Consider the following 18586-nt stretch of genomic DNA (forward strand, 5'->3'; position numbering starts at 1 on the left):
GGGACCTGCTGACAATTCTGAAACGATTTTTCCATCTTCACTAGATGGGATTTCCACGTCATAATTACTGGATAATTACCATCCAGACAGCTGTTTTCTGCATTTGAAAGCAAGGAATGAATGCAGTTCTGCAGATTTTGACATTTCTTAGCCCTTGTGGCTTTCTCGGGAGCCAGCTAGCTATTTAAGTGTAAGAAATAAAAATATTTCTTAAAGTCAGAGTTTGGAAAATGAGCACTTTTGCCCCATTTTGGCGATGAGCTTCTGTTGGCGATGCTCAGCAGAACTCAGAAAGTTGCCAGGCAGGCTCCAGGAAGCCAGAGCAGAACGCAGATTTCTGAGCTCCAACTCAGAAATGCAAAAGAAATAACAGGGAAAGCCTCTCCAAGTGAGAGCCCACCAGACTCAAGAATCCACAAAAGTAAAACAGAAAAGGAGACCAGAAACAGCCTCACCCTGAGCTTTCTGCCCAGTTCCTTCTTTCTCTGATTAAACATTAATTGAACACCTACTGTGTGCTAAGCCGGTAACAGTTATTGGAGCTGCTGCCACGAGCAGGACAGACATCTTTCTGTGCTCATGGAACTACAGCCCCTGCAAGGAGACAGCTGTGCAGACAATCCAGAGCAAAGTGTGATGTGTGTCCTCCCAAGGGCTGGTGCAGGAACCGTGACAGTGTGTGGCATTTTGTGGCAGGGGTTAGGGGACCTGGAATGCTTGCGAGGAAGAGACACTTCTGAGCATCTAAGATTTCCGGAGCCAAGCAGGTGAAGAGAGGGAGGGGATTTTTTCCAAGCAGAAAGAACAGCCAGTTAAAGGACGAAACCATGAGAAGGCTTCATACCCAAGGGCAGCTCCTGTGGCTGGGGGTAAGGTGTGGGCAGTGGGAAGTGGCAGGAACAAAACTAGGGAAAACTCATGTGGTAAAGGACACTGTGAGCCACGATAACGGAAAGACTAAAGGGTATTGGAGAGGGAATGGCGCCTTTCACTGTATGTCTTTAAGAAAGAAGATTCTGACTGCCACATGGAGAAGGGGTTGGAGCCAGACAGGACTGACAGGAGCATGACCACCTATGAGGCACTGGCAGGAGAGAGAAAATATAGTGACCTGGACTAGGGTAGTTGTATCAGTTAGCTGTTGCTGCCACAGTGCTGTGTAACAAACCACCCCAAAACTCAGTAGCCTAGTTTCATTACTATATGTTTCTTTTTCATACATCTGTGAGTTGACCAAATGATCCAGATTGGCTCCGAGCCTCAGAAGGGTCTGCTCCACGTGTCTCTTAACCTCTTTGAACCAGTGACTTCCTGAGACACAGGTGACAACCTGGACTTACAATTGGTGTCTAAAGTGGGGGTTGGGGAGTGGGTGTCAGGTACAGCCTTGTAGGACTGAGCCTTAACTTGTGGGACCTGACACTGTCTGCAGGTAAATAGTGTTGGAATTGAGTTAAATGGTAGGACACCCATCTGGTGCTTGGAGATGAGGGGACACACACACACACACATTGGAATTGGGGACCTGAATCTTACCTTGGCTAAATGGTTAACTTCTTTGAGGCTCAGCTATCTCATCTTTACATAGGAAAACAAAACCCACGCTACTTACCTCACAGAGCCGCTACTAGAATTCAGTGCACCTGTCAATGAAAGGTCCAAACCTAAAGAAAAATTTTAAGAATTTATTTGAGCCAAAATTTTGAGGACATGCCAAGTAGCAAGAGCTCAGTGGGTTGGGAAAATGCTCAGAGACCGGCGGCTTTGCAGCCCATTGTATACATTTAGAATCAAAGGAGAAAACAGAAGGAAGGTACATGAAATCCACTGGTGGTAGATTAAGGAGGCGGGAGAAAGCAAAGCAGGGAAGTCTGTCTCTAGGGTTGGAGAAAAAGCGAAGTGGAGAAACATACTTTTACAGTGGTGGGTGCAGATCGCTAACATTCACCCGTTACAGCCCGTAGAGAAGGTGTGCTGGGAACAAGGTGATAATGAAGGGCTCCGTGGTCTCCTGCTCAGGTGGCCTTGTGCTCTGGTGCCTGCAGGTGTGCCTTTGAGGGGTCTGGAAAAGAAAGCTACTCTGACATTTCAGAGGTAAGATATCCTAGATGCATAAAAACAGTGGACAGGGCTCACTTAAGGTAAAGACAGGGACGCGACTATAAGCCTGGGACCTGACTACCAGCCATGGCCTGTCCAGTCTGGAGTTTATGATCAGACCATCCTGTGTGGTCACTTTTGGCCACTGAGCTTGTCCAGCCTGCCATGTGGCTCCCCTGAGCTCATGGGGTCTACTAAGTTCCCCTTTTGTTCACACAACCTGTGCTTGTGAGAGAGCTCTGGGGAGGCAAGGACTTGGCCACCAGCTGCCATTAAAGTGCTTCTTTTCTGTAGGCTTATTCACTGTCTTACCTCATTCAGCTGTTCAAGGAAAGAGATTCCCACCCAGTGATATTCTACAGCGTAAATCAAGGCTAGACACATGCATTTGGAACCTACGCCCACACAAATGTTCAGATTACCCAGATCTGAAAGTGCAAAGTGACACGCAGCATGTGTTCCAAGTTATAAATTAATCAGCAAGAACCCAGGGGCTTCTTATTCTTCCTAAAAGAATTCACTGGTTGGGTAGAACAGACCTCAAACCATAGGGAGATTTTAAGCTGTAACATAGGAAAGTCAGAATCTTTGAGGCTGGGGGTTTGAGATCCCCAGACTCTGTAGGATTCAGTTTATGAACCACATACACACATGGAACTAGGTATGAATGGGTTTCTGTATGTAGCCTGTGAAAAATATACATACATCGCGGGCTAAATTCCTGTCGACTTTGGAACCAGCCAGCCTTCTGTTCCTCCACCACGCCTGCCAAGAGGGAATTGGAGAATGAAATGCATATTTTCAAAGGCAAGAAATGAAAACAATGTTAAATGCTGTGGTCCAACAATCCAGTTACGCCTTGCATGCTCTCCAGTGGGCATTGCCATGGAGATTTTCTGCATTTGTGCTCCATGGGCTTTGCATTTGGGAGGCTGGAAGCAGGGAAATAATTGCTTAGATCAATACCATGCATGATTGGAACTCAAAGTCTTTTCCAAAGGTAGTCCAGAGATGTTGTCTGGCTTCCCACACCCAAGAAACTAGTATTTGAGGGGGTTGAGTCAGATTTGTTGCCATCGGGGAAAGTTATTGAGTGATGGAAATGTTTTATATTCTCACTGAGATGCGGACTACGTGGATACATGTATTTGTCAGAACTTATCCAGTAGTACACTTGATGAGTGAAAATCTCTGCATTTTACTGTATGCAAATTATTCCTCAATTTTTAAAAAATGGGGGTTTCCCTCTCACTTTGTTGCTTGAAAAAAATCAGCTTAAAGCCACTACTCACCATGGGCAGTCTCCCCACCCAGCTCTCCACTTCTGCCCCTTGCCACCCTGCCTCACTGCCTCCAAGGCGGGCACACACACGAGCATGCCCAGCATCACCTGCAGATGCTCATTGAAGCCTGTGTGCAGGGCCAGGGGGGAAGTTAGGTGTGTGGCATGAGGAAAATCTTAGGACCCAGGCGTCTGCCCTGTGCATGGGGACTAGCTGGGAGGTAAAAAGGTGACCCAGGCAAAGGATGTGACCAAGATCACCTTCGGATGGGTGATAAGGCCAAAAAGGGCCCAGCTTTAAAAAGGTGGAAGGACTTTGGGAGAGATGGGCTGGGTAGAGGTGGGAAGGAGGTGTGTGTGTCCCATCTGACTAGACAGAGGGCCCCGGCAGGGAGACGGGCGTGTGCTGAGTGGGAAAGGTGAACTGCAGTCTGGAGAGGCTCTGGGTGCCCCCTAGGATTCGAGGGTAAGAGAGACAGCCTCGGAGGTCGCAGCAGAGTCCCTGGCTGTCCTTACTCTTTTCGTTAATAGTTCTCCCGTTGGTAAAAAGGGGCCATTGTAGGTCTCTTTTCATTTTGTTTGTGAATTAGAAAGTCAATACTTGCTGATAGCCCAAAGCTGGAAGCAGCCCAGATGTCCATCAACTGGAGAATTTTAAAAAACGGTATATTTATGTTGTATGACAAGAAATGAGCTATTGCCGTCATGAAAAACGTGAAGGGCTCTTGAAGAGAATCCTTGCATGAACGAGTGCACACTGTAGGGTTCCATTCATATGAAGTTTCTAGGGCAGAATAAACTGGCCTGTGGCAGAGATGCTTAGAGCAGTGATTGCCCCTGGGTGACACAGTGGGCGCAAGAGACCTTTCAGGGGGTGGGGGAAGTGCTGTAAGTCACGGCTGCAGTCTGGGTGACATAGGTGTGTGCATTTCTCATAACACATTGAATGGTGAAATTATGATTTGTGAAGTTCACCATATGGAAATTGCGTCCGAAAGTAAAAGACCCATGACCTATAGTTGAACCCTGTTTAACCCTTAACAGATGCCGGTTGAAGTGTGTAGGAGTGAAATGTACTGGTGTAGTTCATTAAAAAATGAGATGCAGTTCATTAAAAAATGAGATGGTATCTTTGAATTTTATTGAATGATCGAAAATTTTCATAATAAAATGTTGAGTAAAAATAATAAGCTATTCACACTCATAAAACAGTGGGGACAGGGGACAGGGAATGTTGGGCAAGGATCGCATTGCTTCTGGAGTATCATCGGGAGTGGCATCCAGGGCCTCTCTGCCAGCCTCTCTCTGACCCGTCCACGCTGCCCACAGAAATGATGGCCCGTATGTAAACCACGTTCAAAATGCCACTTTGAGAGCAGTCGTAATCCATTTATCAATGACATACTAAGCACGTGGTCTGTGTTCGGCCCTGTGCCAGATAGAGGGTAAAGTCAGACATGGTCCCCACCCTTCTCGTGTCTGTCATCTACACAAAGGAGCAGCCAGGGGTCCCAGGGAAGTGGCCCCACGCAGTTCCTGACTGGGTGCAGAACGGCGGCCCACGCTCACCGAGAATCTACACCAGATTCGGCCCAAGCCCAACCCGATTGACTTAGTTAATCCTCCAACCTCCCCATGAGGCGGGAACTGTGTTACCCCCATTTTACACATTAGAAAACTGAGGCTTGGGAAAGTCCAGTCCTCACCTGTCCATGATGATATAGCAAATGAGTGGCTGAGCAGGGATCCAGGAACCAGGAGCTGGGGCTGGAGCCCACACCCTGAACCAGGGGTTGGCAGACGTTTTCCAGAAAGGGACAGGGGAAATATTTTCAGCCCTGTGGGCCATGGGCCATACAGTCCCTGTCCAACTCCTCCAGTCTGCCATTATAGCCTGAAAGCAGCTGTAGCAGTATATAAATGAATGAGCTGAGTGCCAATAAAAGTTTATTGATAAAAACCAGCGATGGGCCAGATTTGGCCCGTGGGTCATAGCTTGCCAGCTCCTGCCCCAAACCATTGATTGCTTCCAGTGGCTGGGAAGCTTTCGAGTTGGACCAGAGGCAGCTGAAGGAGCCCTAATTCCTAATTGTGGGAGTCAGACAGCAAGGAATCAATACAGGCCTCGAGAGCTCAGGTCTCTATTTAGAGTGACAAACAGTACACCCCTGGGCACATGTAGCAGCCCAGAACCGAAGGAAGCTGCCACGAAAAGGTGGAAAATACTTAGAAACCGCACAGAAGGTGGTTGTGTTTAGTCTCTAGAGCCACGTTTCTAGTTTTAGCAGCACTGTTCTTTATGTGAGACTCCATGTGAGTGTAGAAAAAATCAAGATCAGGAGCCGTGCTTGAACGTGGTCCATTTCGAAAAAGCTTCGCCAGAGAATTTTCCTGCTTGCAGTGTTGCTCTCACTGGCTCTTGGTTTCTTAAGGGAAGAAAATCATTTTACTCAACTCCTGTTGCTGACAAGGATTCCATCCTGGAGCCCAGGGGACGGGATGGGCTGGGAATGCATCGACCCCATTCTTAGAAGAATTCTCGCAGCGTTAAAATTAAGAGCTCAGAAGGGTTTCTGAGTGTGTGTTCATTTTCAGAGTTGACCCAAGGGCCATGTGACTGAGGACAGTGCTAGTGGGCTGTTCCTCACTCCACATGGGGCCACCGTCTTGCTCTGAGGAGCCCACCCCCACCTTTGGCACAGGCCAGGGCACGTGTGGGATTGTCAGCCAGTGTGGACAGAATGCTTTGGTGCAAAGAATCCCTTCCAGCACCAGCATCTGTGATGTGCTCCTGGTTCTTAGCCTCTTTATTCCAACACAGCTGATGAGAGGAGGAAACTCTATCCGCAGCCAGGCTGAGGGGCTGCAGGAAGTTCGGCTACCAGCTGGGCTGGGGTGGCTGATTTCCTACTCCCCACACTGAATTCACTGGGTCAGCCCACTGGTCTAGTGCCACGGAGATAAGATTTGAGTCCTTTGTTCTTAGGAAGGCATTTGGTGGGTGGGGCCGAGCACATGCTTAGCTCACAGATTGCAGGCAGGGAGAGAGTCCATCCATGCCCACTCTGCGAACATTGCTTAGGGAGATGTTATGCTCCCGGGTCTGCACAGAACGGGTGGGCTGTTTAGGGCACACGGTGTCCATCACCAGAAAATGAACCAAGCAAACCCACTTATGGAGACACCCCCTGTTCCCATACCTACACCCCTGGGCGAACTGGCGGAAGGGTGGGACAAGGTACCTTGCTTGAACTTTGTCCGAAAGACCCCCAAACCGCTCCTTCTAATAATCATCACCTTGTTCTCTAATCTAAATGATCAACCTGCCTCGTTTTTCTTTCTGTGAACACAGATAGCCTTTGACTCCCAGCAGGACAGTGTACACTGGGGGGGCTGTGGTCCCCAAACCTGGATACACATAAGACTTCTCAAGAGAACTGGTGAAAACTGACTATCCAAGTCCCATCCCCAGAAGCAAATTTAACCTTAGTACTTTCCTTAAGTCATTGGTTCTTAAGCCCCCGGAAGGTTTGTTAAAATGCAGATCGATGGGCCCCAACCCTGTAGTTTCTGATACAGGAGGTCAGCTGGGGCCTGAGACCCTGATTTCTAACCAGCCCCCAGGGGCTGCTGCTGCTGGCCCAGGGAGCACCCTCAGCACGGCTGCTCTAAGGCACGCCTCCTGACCTAGGGCAAAGCAGAAAGGGCGTCCTCTCCACGCCACGGAAGGAACGCTGTGTGATCTTTGTCGGCCAGGTTGGCCCTTTACCAGCTCTGCCCAACACTGCAGCCACTAATCCCATGTGGCTCTTTAAGTGGAAATTTAAATTTATTAAAGGTAAATTTAAAAGTTTTGTACTTCTGTTGCATGAGCCCCCTTTCAAGAGCTCAACAGCCACAGGTTCCTGACGGCTGCTCCCTGGGACAGCACAGATGTAGGACATTTCCGTCTTTGCAGGGAATTCTATTGGACAGCATGGCTCCTTAAGAATTCCAAAAATTGTTTCTTTCAGGCTCTTCAAAGTTTGGCTGTGAGCCCTATTGCATTGCTGTGAAAACATAAACCGAACAAAACTCTTTAATATACATCAGGATCGGAATGTTGACTTCCCTCTTTGCTTGCTCGTGATAGCACCCCTCACCCCCCTCTTCATATCAAGTTAGTGTGGAGGTCACAGATGGTTTAATGCAAAAGAGATAAAAGCTTTAGTAATACTTTAGAAAACATTGCTCCCATCACCCTTGTTGTGAAACTTAGGAAACTCCCTGGAGGTGAGGTCCACGGGGAGGCCTCGTGGGCAACAAGAATCAGGCAACACACACGGAGGCTTCAAGTGGCCTGGGGCAGTCCAGCAGCCACCAGCCCTGGAGGGAAGCGTGGGACTGGCTGAGCGTGGACCAGGCCCGGACGTGCTCTGGGTGTTTTAGAAACGTGTGCATTCCCACCATAAGCTGCAGAGGCCGCCTCGTGTTTCCCCTCCTGAAGGAGAAAATTGGACTCACTCAGAGGTGCTTGAGTGCCGCACACTGAGCACAGGCCTCTTTGGAAAACTAATTCTGTTTCATCTTTTTGTTACAGATTCGGCTGAACAGCAGGGGACTAATCTACTCCGTGGGCCTGCTCCTGGCCTCCGTCTTTGTCACAGTAGGTTTGCAGCCCTCTCCTCACTTTTGAGCTCCGGTGTTTTCTCTCCCCCACCCCCATTCCCTGGGGTTCTTTGGCCACAGAGTTTGTTTGGACACCAGATGGGCTGGGCCTCCTGGTGGATCAGGACAATCGGCCTCCAGATGTTCCATCTCCTTAGTAACTGTTTCTTCTAGAAGTGGATCCTAGCAACCCACTAGAAACCCCCCTCTCTCTCTCTTATTGAAAGGAGGCAGCCTCCTCTCGGAAGCATGGCCCTGTCTCATGTCAAACACAAATCATTTTATCAAAAACAAAGGGGAGATCTCACTTGTTCTGTAAAATTAGTCACAGAATGGTAGATTTCAATTACTTGTTCCAGGTTACTAAACATCTTCATAAATCCATGGATTTGCCCAATAATCTGCAACTAAGAATATATTTTATTCACAGTTCACTTTTATGCCGTTCTACAATCTTGGCCATTACATCCCTTTGTATAATTTAATATCCCAACTCAACTGACACTAGAGTGAAAACAAATTGGCACCAACATATAGACTGACCCACATGAAGTATCCACTAATATACAAGCGTGCTGTTGAATTTTCACATTAAACATTGAGAGACAATATGTTTTTCCTGCAATTTGCAAAGAAATATGGACTGAATTATACCTAGCATGTTGACACACATATGCTAGAGAAGGGGAATTCAGTAGGGCGGGCAGGAAGCAGGAGAGGTAATGTACGGGGTCAAGATGGGAGTCAAATGTCAAGGTTTTACCAGCGCAAATACTTCCTTACACAAAAGTGAGAATCAATATGATTTATTCTTTTGTGGTTTAGAGGTTCTTCAGGCCTATGACTTAGGGTCATGATACTTGTAATAGCCACGCCCTGTGCTTCATATTCTGCATACATTTTCCCATTCAGAGCTCACCACAGCCCCGTGAGGTGGTCACTAGTATCAGCTCCACCGTACAGTGAAATAGAGAAGCCGACACCCGGTGGTGGAGGAACACGCCGCCTGCCTGAGCGAATGCTCTGAGCGCAGGGCTTCTCGTGCTGTGCCGTAGTTGTACGGTCTAGAGGAGACCTGGCTAACCCCCAGCTGGGCTTCGGAATGGGCTGGGGAAAGACTGGGAGAAGTAGGGTTGGGGAACAAGAGCAGCTTCAAGCATCTTAAGTTTGCGGTGCCTGTTTGACCTCCAATGGGGGAGGTCAAGGAAGCCCCTGGCGAGATGAGTCTGAGTTCAGGAGAAATGTCCAAGCTGAAGACACCAGAGAGTAGATGGTATTTAAAGCCATGCAGTTGGGTGAGGTCATCAAGGGAGCGGGCACAGACAGAAAAGAGAGGGGCCGAAGATCTAAACCAGGCCGATGAGAATAAAACCCCGAAAGAAATAGAGAAAGAGCACTGAGAGGGGGGAGAGGAAAACCAGAGGAGTGTGGCAACCGCAGGCCGCGTGGAGAAGGTGCCGCGAGGGGGAGCGATCTGTTGTCGAGGAAGAGGAAGGAGTCCCGACTGCTGGCCACTGGGGTTCGAGTGCAGGCCATCGGGGCTCTGGACAGGGCCACGTGCAGAAGGCTAAGAAGGATGGGTTAACAGGGAAAAGTTGGAGGCAGCTGGCATTTACAAGCTTTTCGAGTTATCTTGCTGTGGGGAAAGGAGAGAAATGGAAATCCAGAAACGTGTAGATGAGCGAGAGCGGCATTTTTGTATGCCAATTGGAATAATCCAGGGCGGGTGGGGCATGGAGAGGAAGGGGGGCACCTGCCCCGGCTGGAGTCTCTCTGTGGTTAGAGTGTCGGCCTGTGCACCCGCGGGTGGCGGGTTCGGTTGCCGGTCAGGGGCACGCAGGTTGGACCTCCAGCCCTGGTCTGGGTGCGTGCAGGAGGCAACCAATTGATGTGCCTCTTTCACATCGATGTTTCTCTCTCTTTTGTTTCTTTCTCTCCCTCCCCCCTACCTTCCACTCACTTTAAAAATCAATGGAAAATATCCTCGCGTGAGGATTAACAGAAAGAAACGAAGAGGGAGGGAGGGAGGGAGGGAGGGAGGGAGGGAGGAAGGAAGGAAGGAAGGAAGGAAGGAAGGAAGGAAGGAAGGAAGGAAGGAAGGAAGGAAGGAAGGAAGGAAGGAAGGAAAAGAAAAGCAATTGCTGGAACCATGTCCTTAAGCAGTATGAGGAGTGGGCTGTGGACAGGGCCATGGACAGGACTGTGGACGGTGGGTCCTCATTAACAGGAGAGAAGTGGACAGGTGGATGTGGGGGGAGTTCTGTGAAATGGGAACGAGGCTTTGAGCTGAGAGAGTAGAGAAGGGAGTGTTGGGGGTTTGAAGAGAGAGGAGAGGCCTGAAATAGCCACCTAAGAACGGGAGAGATGGTGGGCTAGGAAATGTGGGATGATTGCCCCAGGTGCTAATGGACCACTTAAGGTCTGTGGTCTTAAATTTAAAGTGAGTCCCATCGGCCTGGCCAACATTTTTCCTCCAGCCTGGGGCCGCTGCGAGGAAGCAGCGTGGAGGAGATGGAAGCTTGGCTTGAAGCGAAGGGCTGTGGCTCAGCCGGCAAGGACCACAAAGCTACAGAGAGGCCAAGGAATGGAGGTGGATGCCAGGAGTGACCGCAGCGATTGCTGGAGGAGCTTAGCGGGGCAAGGGGGGAAAGGGGTGCACGGCAGGTGAAGCGCAGTGGGACGGTGATGGTTTCAGTGAATTCTGGGTCGTGGGGTCCGCAGAGTTGTAGGAATTGGGGTACCAGAATGGAGCAAGCAGGAAAGACAGAAGGTTACCGGCAGAAAGTGGGGTGTTTGACAAGCTCTAGGTTGCCGGCCTGTCCAACAGAACTTTCCACAGTGCTGGGGATGTCCTGTGTGTGCTCTGGACAGTAGCCACTGGCCTGTGGACATGAAACACTTGAAATGTGACTAGTGCAGCTGAGGAACTCAGTTTCTGATCTTCTCTGAGTTACATTTAAATGTGGGTGGCCACGTGTGGCTAGCAGGTATAGCACAGGTCAGGGGTGTGGTGTAGGAGTGAGGGGCTGAAATGGGTGGAGAACTGGTACTGGGAAGATCGTCTAGGTGGAGAGTTAAGTCACTCAAAGGACAACAGGAGTGCTGGTGGCAGGAGCGGCAGGGAGCAGGGACTTGGGGCTCTGGGGAATGTCAGGAGCGCCCAGGGGTGGCTGCAACTGGGAAGGTAGAGTGTGACCGTCAGGAGACTTTAGATTCCAAGCCTGGTGCTTTTTGGAAGGAAAGAAGGAAAAGGGTATAAAAGCTTCAGTGAGGAGCAAGGGGGACACCTTCCTGGCCTCCAGGCACAGGGACTTGGCGAGATGCAGCCACCACCTGGGGGATGGTATCCTCAGGGAGAGCTGGGGCCTGCTTGGGACAAGAGGGCGAAGTGTCAGAGCAGGTGACGCCAGCACAGAGCGGTGCAGGGCTGGCATCCAGGGGAGGAGTGGGGGCTGCTGTGACTATATTTATTATCCCCCCCATGACTCTTTAAAGTGATGTTCCCGCAGCCGGCAGGTCCTGTCTTCTCTTCTCGATTGTGATGCTCTTACGTCCACGCTCCGCAAGATGGCCTTTGGGGGCCCAGAGAGCATGGGCGCCCTGCCCGGCGCCCCCCGGCTGCTGCCTCCTGCCCCCTCTGTGTGTTGCAGGTGTTTGGCGTCCACCTGAACAAGTGGCAGCTGGACAGGAAGCTCGGGTGTGGCTGCCTGTTCCTGTACGGCGTGTTCCTGTGCTTCTCCATCATGACGGAGTTCAACGTGTTCACCTTCGTGAACTTGCCCATGTGCGGGGAACACTGATCCACCGGGCGCCCGCCGAGGCTCAGTTCCTTCTCTTCTGTGCAATACAAGACCCGGCCGCACCCCGAGTCACAGGGGCCCCCAGGGCCGGGCTTCCGTCTCTCCCTTGCTGTCCACAGGCCTCTGCTCCTGCCTCAGTGGCCCAGGCTCTCCCGCCCCCCCCCCCCCCGCTCCTCCCCCTCGAGTCCTACCCGCCGCCCAGCCCTTCTCGCCCACCCCTTCCTGCCTCCTCCGCGTGAAGACTTTTCAATATCCACGTGAATTTTCAGGCTCCATTTTGAACAGCGACTGAGATTCTAGAAAAACTGGCTGCTAACTGGCCCAAGCCAGGCAAAACTTATTACAATCCCGCCTCCTCTTTTAAGTTATTGGATGGAAGACTAACCTAATTTATGACCTGAGACTGTCAAAGAGATGGCGAGGAGGAGAGGGTACATTGATTATAGGGACTGCTTGGGATTTTGTTGTGTTTTCAGGTGATTCCTAGGTTACTGGGCTTGGGGGGGTGATTTCGCTTTGCGGGGTTCTCCCTTCTACTCCCTTCTTGCAGAGGTCGAGAGCTTCTCTTACATCTTTTTCCGCTGGGCTCTGGATTAATGGATGATCCACAGGTTGTCCCCGCCGCGTCTTGGGATCAGACCCCAAGCATGTTGGAGCATGCATGGATCTAGTGATTATTAGAGGAACAGCTGAGCCGGGCCACCAGAAACAGACGCATGGCATTTCATACCCAAGGGTGCCCCCACAGTCCTATAGGTGTTACCTAGGGGGGTCACGAGGTTTTTCCAAGGAAGAAGAGAGCTTCCCACATGTTCATTATCACCTTCACTTTGTCACTAGGTTCTTTCTAGTCTCTCAAGCAATAGTTCTAGCCTGCCTGAGGCCTTTGTCGAGGGTCCCTGGCTAAACATCCATCCGCGAGGTGCCAGGCAGTCAGCAGCAGAAGCTTCCCAACCCGTGAGTCCTTGAGATGTGCTCTCGTTGCTTGACCTTTGGGGTGACAGGGAGTGACCCAGAGGCCACCACTGCTTTTTGTGCAGGAATTACAGACACTGGTTTCTTGGAAAATGGAGAGAAGCGCACTTTGCACAGACATCGTCAATAAAGTCCCAATTTGCCACTTGGTACTGAGTACACTGGACCCTGAAAGCTGGCTCTTGGGCCAGCGTCCTTCCTCCAGGACACCACGGCCAAGCTGCCCCAGCTCCACCCGTCCCTTCCTGGAGGGATGGCAAGGGAAGGAGAAATCAGAACTGACATCTTTGAAACCACAGAATGTGTTAAATGCAGACAAGCTCAAGGGCATAAGTTATTGTGAAGATTGTTGCCAATCACTGCTCAACAGCCCTGCTAGATTTTGTATGACGCTGAATTATTATGCAGTCTAATTCCACCAGTTGAGACCCACCCATGCTTGTTACACTTGTATTTATTGAAACTGTGGATTCTTGCCCGTGCTCCCCCTATATTTACTTTAAGCACTGATCACTTATAATTCATTCGGTATGGTTTTCCCTGTCCCTTGTACACATTCTGGTATGAATTGTAAAAATAACCTGCTACAAATTGGTTGAATGTCTCTGTCGAGGGTGAGAAACGAGGCAAACATTAGCCAATGGGGCACCTGCCTGATGGAGGACCGGGAGAGGAAATCACCAATTTGGGCTCTCAGAGCTAAGACACACTTATTGATTCTGTCGCACATTTTGCACTGGTTTATGGCGATTGTTTTCTTGGACGGATAGTGTAAAATAAACTTCTCTGTTCTGTATCCTTCCTTGAGCAGTGCACAGTGCTTTCTCCTCGGATTCCAGAGCGTTGCCTGTTTGACTTTGAGGAGTGTGCGTGCCAGGGGAAAAGATTGCAGTCACCGTGGGGTGGGGTATTTGCCCTTCTGTTTCTGGGTGGGGTCACGTGGAAAGCTGGTAAATGTCTGGTGGATTACAAGTAGGAAGTGGGAAATCACCGGTCCCCTCTAAACCTTGAACAGCCTTTGGCCTGTTGTCCCGTTGAATACACGTGACATTACGTTAGGAATCTTTCTTTCAGCTGGACATGAGAGGAAGAGCATGCCAGTACTGATGACCTTCATCAGTGCTCAAGGTCACCATCCTCTTTGATTTTACTAGTTTTCGATTGTGGAAACCCAGTTCTTGTCCTGCATGACTCTTAAGAAAGAATTACCCAGATCTGAAAGTGGACCCAGATGAGTGAACAAGTCAGGTGGAAAGTCAACATTAATTTATTTTCAGGAACTAGAAGAAAAATATCTACTAATTCACAGCACCAACTTCTATTTAACTGTAATTAAAGATGTATTCCCAGGTGATGGAAAAATACTAGGTACTTAGCTTTGTTTTGAGTGTTTAAATCTAACAATGCTTTACTACCTTATTTGTGCATTTTATAAATATACTGTGGACATTGGACAGGAAATTTTCATTATGCTGATTGGTGCTTACAAAGCATAAGATCCTTTTATATGAAATATTTTGTTATACTAGTCTTAATTGGTTTTACTTAATTGGTTTTACCTAATCAAAGACATTTGATCTGAAGTTTGATTTTTAAAAAACATATTTGCTGTGAAATCTTTAGAAACCATAATTTTATGCTATATTTTTCGGAGACAAAATTCTGGAATGAGGTAGCTTCCATGTTTCAGACACAGTGTTTGCTGACCGAGGCACTGCGGAAGTTTCCTTTCTGAACTGAGTATTTAACCTGTTTCTGCTCAGATCTCAGCCATGTGTGGATTGTGTCTTGAGTTGCTGAATGAGAATGTGGTTCTAAAGGAGCTGGCCATCCAGGGATGCAAAACTGCTGATGTTGCTGTTTGCACTGTTCCCACTGTGCTGGGATTCATTTGGGAGGGCTTGAGATGGGCTTGAGGGAAGAACTTCTTGACAATATCCCAAACCTGGAAGTATCTCCAGAGAAACCCTCTCAGCAATTTTCTGGGATGTGCTGGTTTCGGTAAATTCCCCAGCCTGTCTCATGTGCAAGGGGGATATCTCTGTGACTCTAAACCAGGGGAGGCACACACTGGAGCTCGCACCTCCTGAGCACCTCCTAGTTGATCCCACAAGGAGGTACCTCCAGAACATTTCCTTTTTCTGGGGATTGTGTTCTTAACTTGACCCAGGCCCGCAGAGGGCCACTGTCCACACACATGCCCTTTAGGTGGCCTTGGGTACACTGAGAGGCCATGACAGGACATCCTCTTCCCCTTCCCCTTCCCAAAGGAAGTGCTGACCTACCCTTTTAGGGAGAGTACACTTTTATAAATACATGTTTTGTATTTATCTACAAAAAGACCTGAAGACTGCTTATTACCTTTTCCTGGGCCTGTTGCTTCAGAACTTGTTTCCAGTCCTAAATTTACTGGGGATCCGAGACTCTCTATCCCAAGCAGCACATTTGAACACATTTTAAGCACCCAGGCTTCAAAGAAAAGCCTAAATGCTAAAAAAAAGGGAGGGGGGAGTGATAATATGGTAAAGTCCAGACAGTTTTCAACTGTGGCATATAAAATGGGCATCTCATCCAACTTGCAATACATGTAATTCAGTATATCCTTAGAACTTTACCTGATTGTTCATGAAAATATTCAGATTGTTGGGACTGGGACTAAGAAGTAGGAAATTCGTGATGATGATGTTGCTCTTTCCAAGATTTATTTTCACCCTTTCAAAATAGGATGGTTATCACATCACTAGGTAGTTATCCAAGTATTTTGACCCATTTCTAGCAATTATTTTGAAGTAGATGGGATATTTCCATGTTGGATTTTGAGTAGTCTCATACTGGTTAGTGAGTCTCATTTATTTTGATATTTTCTACAATAGCTGCTCAACACACACACACACACACACACAATCTATTTGACACCAAAACTCTGTATGAAAACAGTTCAATGGATCTTTGCAGTTTTTCCAAATGTCCCGCTGTCCACTATGATACATCTGCAGGAATAGGGTGGCTTTAGCCAACTTTTCTTTGATAAATAAAAGTCCACGTGTCCATTGCATCATCATTCAGAGATGTGGGTGTCTGCAGTCTGCAGAGAGGCCAAGAAAGTTAGGAACCAAGGCCAGGGATGAGCAGAGATTAGCAACGTGCACAGGATAAATTATGCCAGCCCGGAATTGATTTCACACTGAACGCTATGCTTAGTTTTAAAACACAGGGTGGAGTAATGAAACCCCACCAAAATCTCTCAGATTGCTTACTGTTGCACCCAGGACACTTACTTTCTTAATAAACTATACCCAGCAGTCCCATTAACTTAAGAAGTTTTTACTGAACCTCAATTTAGCAAACACCATAGTGACTAGTCATAGTTAACACTCATTTTGTTTTTGGTCTTCGTTTTTGCAACAGGTAGGAGAGGAAGGAAGATTTAAGACTACAGTTTTGTTTCGGAAAGGGATTATGCCTTGAGCCTGGGTTGAATGGCTACACAGAAGGTTTCACAGTTTATACATATGAATTCTGCAACAAGACAGCCTTTTAGGGTCAGCGGTAAGCTTTCCCTTGCACCCCATCAGGAAAATCAATGCCATGTTTCACGGTTTCTTCTGAGTTACAGGTTGTGACTCAGTGCTCTGGAAAGTAAGGAGGTCCCGTCTCAGATGCTGCGCCACCCTCCATAATTCTGATCTGGATCACCTGGTTATCTGTTTCAGGCTGCCCAGATGTCTCTACCGTGGTTCAGAACCACGGCTCATGGAAGCATACTCAGATCATTTGGGATATTTCTTCGTGCAGATCCAAAAAGGAATGCTGAGTGTCCCGTAGGTCTTTGCTACTCAGGTGTGTGGGTGGGTCTCTAACTGGCAGCTTTGACTAGGGAGACTTCGAATTCCTATAAAACAGCCTCATCAGACAGAACTTTCTTCAGTGTTGGAAACGTCCTACATCTGTGCTGTCCCATAGGGCAGCCGTCAGCAACGTGTGGCTGTTGAGCACTTGAAAGGTGGCTCAAGCAGCTGGGAAGAAAAAAAAAAAAATCTGTTGAACTTTGATTAATTTAAATTTCCATTTAAAGAGCCACATGGGATTAGTGGCTGCAGTGTTGGGTAGAGCTGGTAGGGAACAGTAAAGGGCCAACCTGGCCGACAAAGATCACACAGCGTTCCTTCCGTGGCGTGGAGAGGACGCCCTTTCTGCTTTGCCTAGGCCAGGAGGCCGGCTGCCCTGAAGCTGGAAGCGTGCCTTAGAGCAGCCGTGCGCAGGGTGCTCCGGGGCCAGCAGCAGCAGCCCCTGGGGGCTGGTTAGAAATCAGGGTCTCAGGCCCCAGCCCATGTTCAAGTTTGGGAGGCTCTGCAAGTAGAGAGCTATCTGCTCTGTTCTCCAGGACACCCTGTTCACTCTATATCGTCATTGGTGTATTTGAGGAGTTGCCAAATGGGGGCAGGCACAGATGATGGGAGGAAAACCCATTTGAAATGGGGGTGGGTTAGTGAATTTGGAGGACTGAAGAGCCTATTTTCGTTCCAATAAGCCCTCATGCGGGTGGGGGTAAAGGAGTAACTACAGAGAATTCAAGTAAAAGGCTGAGATTTAACTCAGGGTGTGTCTCAGCTAATTTACAAATTCACCCAAAGTCAGCTATGCTGCCAGATCGCTTACTAATATTGGAAATTCCTTTTTTGTGCTGATAAACTAACCAGGTTTGTTTCATTTCCATGTGGAATTGGGAACTGATTCTACACTTTTCCTTAAAAAGCCCAACGGATTTTTGCCTCACTTGCAAGATGAGAACTTTCTCCTTTAAGGCTACAGGGGGAAAAACAGAAAAACTCAACCAAGAAAATCATTGCATTTAGCAAAAGGGGGCAGAAAACACAACGAGGAAGAGAGGAGTTTACGTAACAGCAATTTTTGTAATAAGTGTGGGGACAGGTCCCGCTGGGAGGACAATCAGGCTGTAATTTTTGACCTGATCGCTGGCCCCAGCTGGATGGTGGTGAGGTTAGAAGCCAGAAGGAGGCACGGCCAGGAATTGGCGTAGCAAACGACTGGCCGCAGGGTAATTTCCTCACCCAGGGGAGCACCAGCACCATCTGTTGTGCTGGTGGTGTTGCGTAACCATCGCGGTGCAGTCATCTCCGTATGAGCGAGAACGGCAATCTGTCCTTCTGCAGCTCGTGGAAGTAATTTAGCGCAGCTCTCTGCACACCAACTTTGGGATTCTTAGCACCAACAGCCCCTGAACTTTCTGTAGGGTTGACGTTTCCTTTCCCAGGGACCTGTCCCAGTGCTCCTTTCCTTTTTTAGCACTCCCAGTCCAAATTCAAAACAGAGTAAACTGGTATGTTTTGAGAATTGGCTTTAAATGCTGCTTTCACCACTGTCCAGGCCATTCCAAGTACCTTAGAAATTGGATTCAAATATTTGATATTAATATTCATCTCCTCCTCTTCTTATACAAAAGCTATTTTTAAAGCCTTCAGTATAGAATATCATTTGTAAATAAGCACAGATGAAAGCAAATGAGGTATTTTTATTCTGGCATTTTATGTGATTCTACCCACATACTAGAGCAAAGCAATGTGGGGATGTCATCGTGGCCGCCTCTCAGGACCAACAAGGGTACCCAAAAAAAGACACTATTGGCACTTGGACAAATAACTTCTTACATTCCATGACCAAAACAAGGACAAAGAAAGTCCAAAAATGTGTCAAAGTATATATTCAAAAAGTTTTTCCAAATGACTCTCACGCAAAAATAAAAGAAGGCAATAAGTATAGG

The 18586-nt window shown here is 48.3% G+C and overlaps 1 protein-coding gene across 1 annotated transcript in view; it reads left to right on the forward strand.

Moving 5' to 3' along the window:
• SLC24A3 (solute carrier family 24 member 3) overlaps positions 1-11957 on the forward strand; it is a 318425-nt gene extending 306468 nt beyond the window's left edge. Inside the window, exons 16-17 of the mRNA XM_087818590.1 lie at positions 7962-8027; positions 11680-11957. Of these exons, the coding sequence (XP_087674716.1) occupies positions 7962-8027; positions 11680-11829 (216 nt within the window). The 3' untranslated portion in view covers positions 11830-11957. The remainder of the gene's footprint in view (positions 1-7961; positions 8028-11679) is intronic.
• Positions 11958-18586: the final 6629 nt, after the last annotated feature.

Source organism: Miniopterus natalensis, chromosome 7 (genome assembly GCF_054644295.1).
Source record: "Miniopterus natalensis isolate mMinNat1 chromosome 7, mMinNat1.hap1, whole genome shotgun sequence".
NCBI lineage: Eukaryota > Metazoa > Chordata > Mammalia > Chiroptera > Miniopteridae > Miniopterus > Miniopterus natalensis.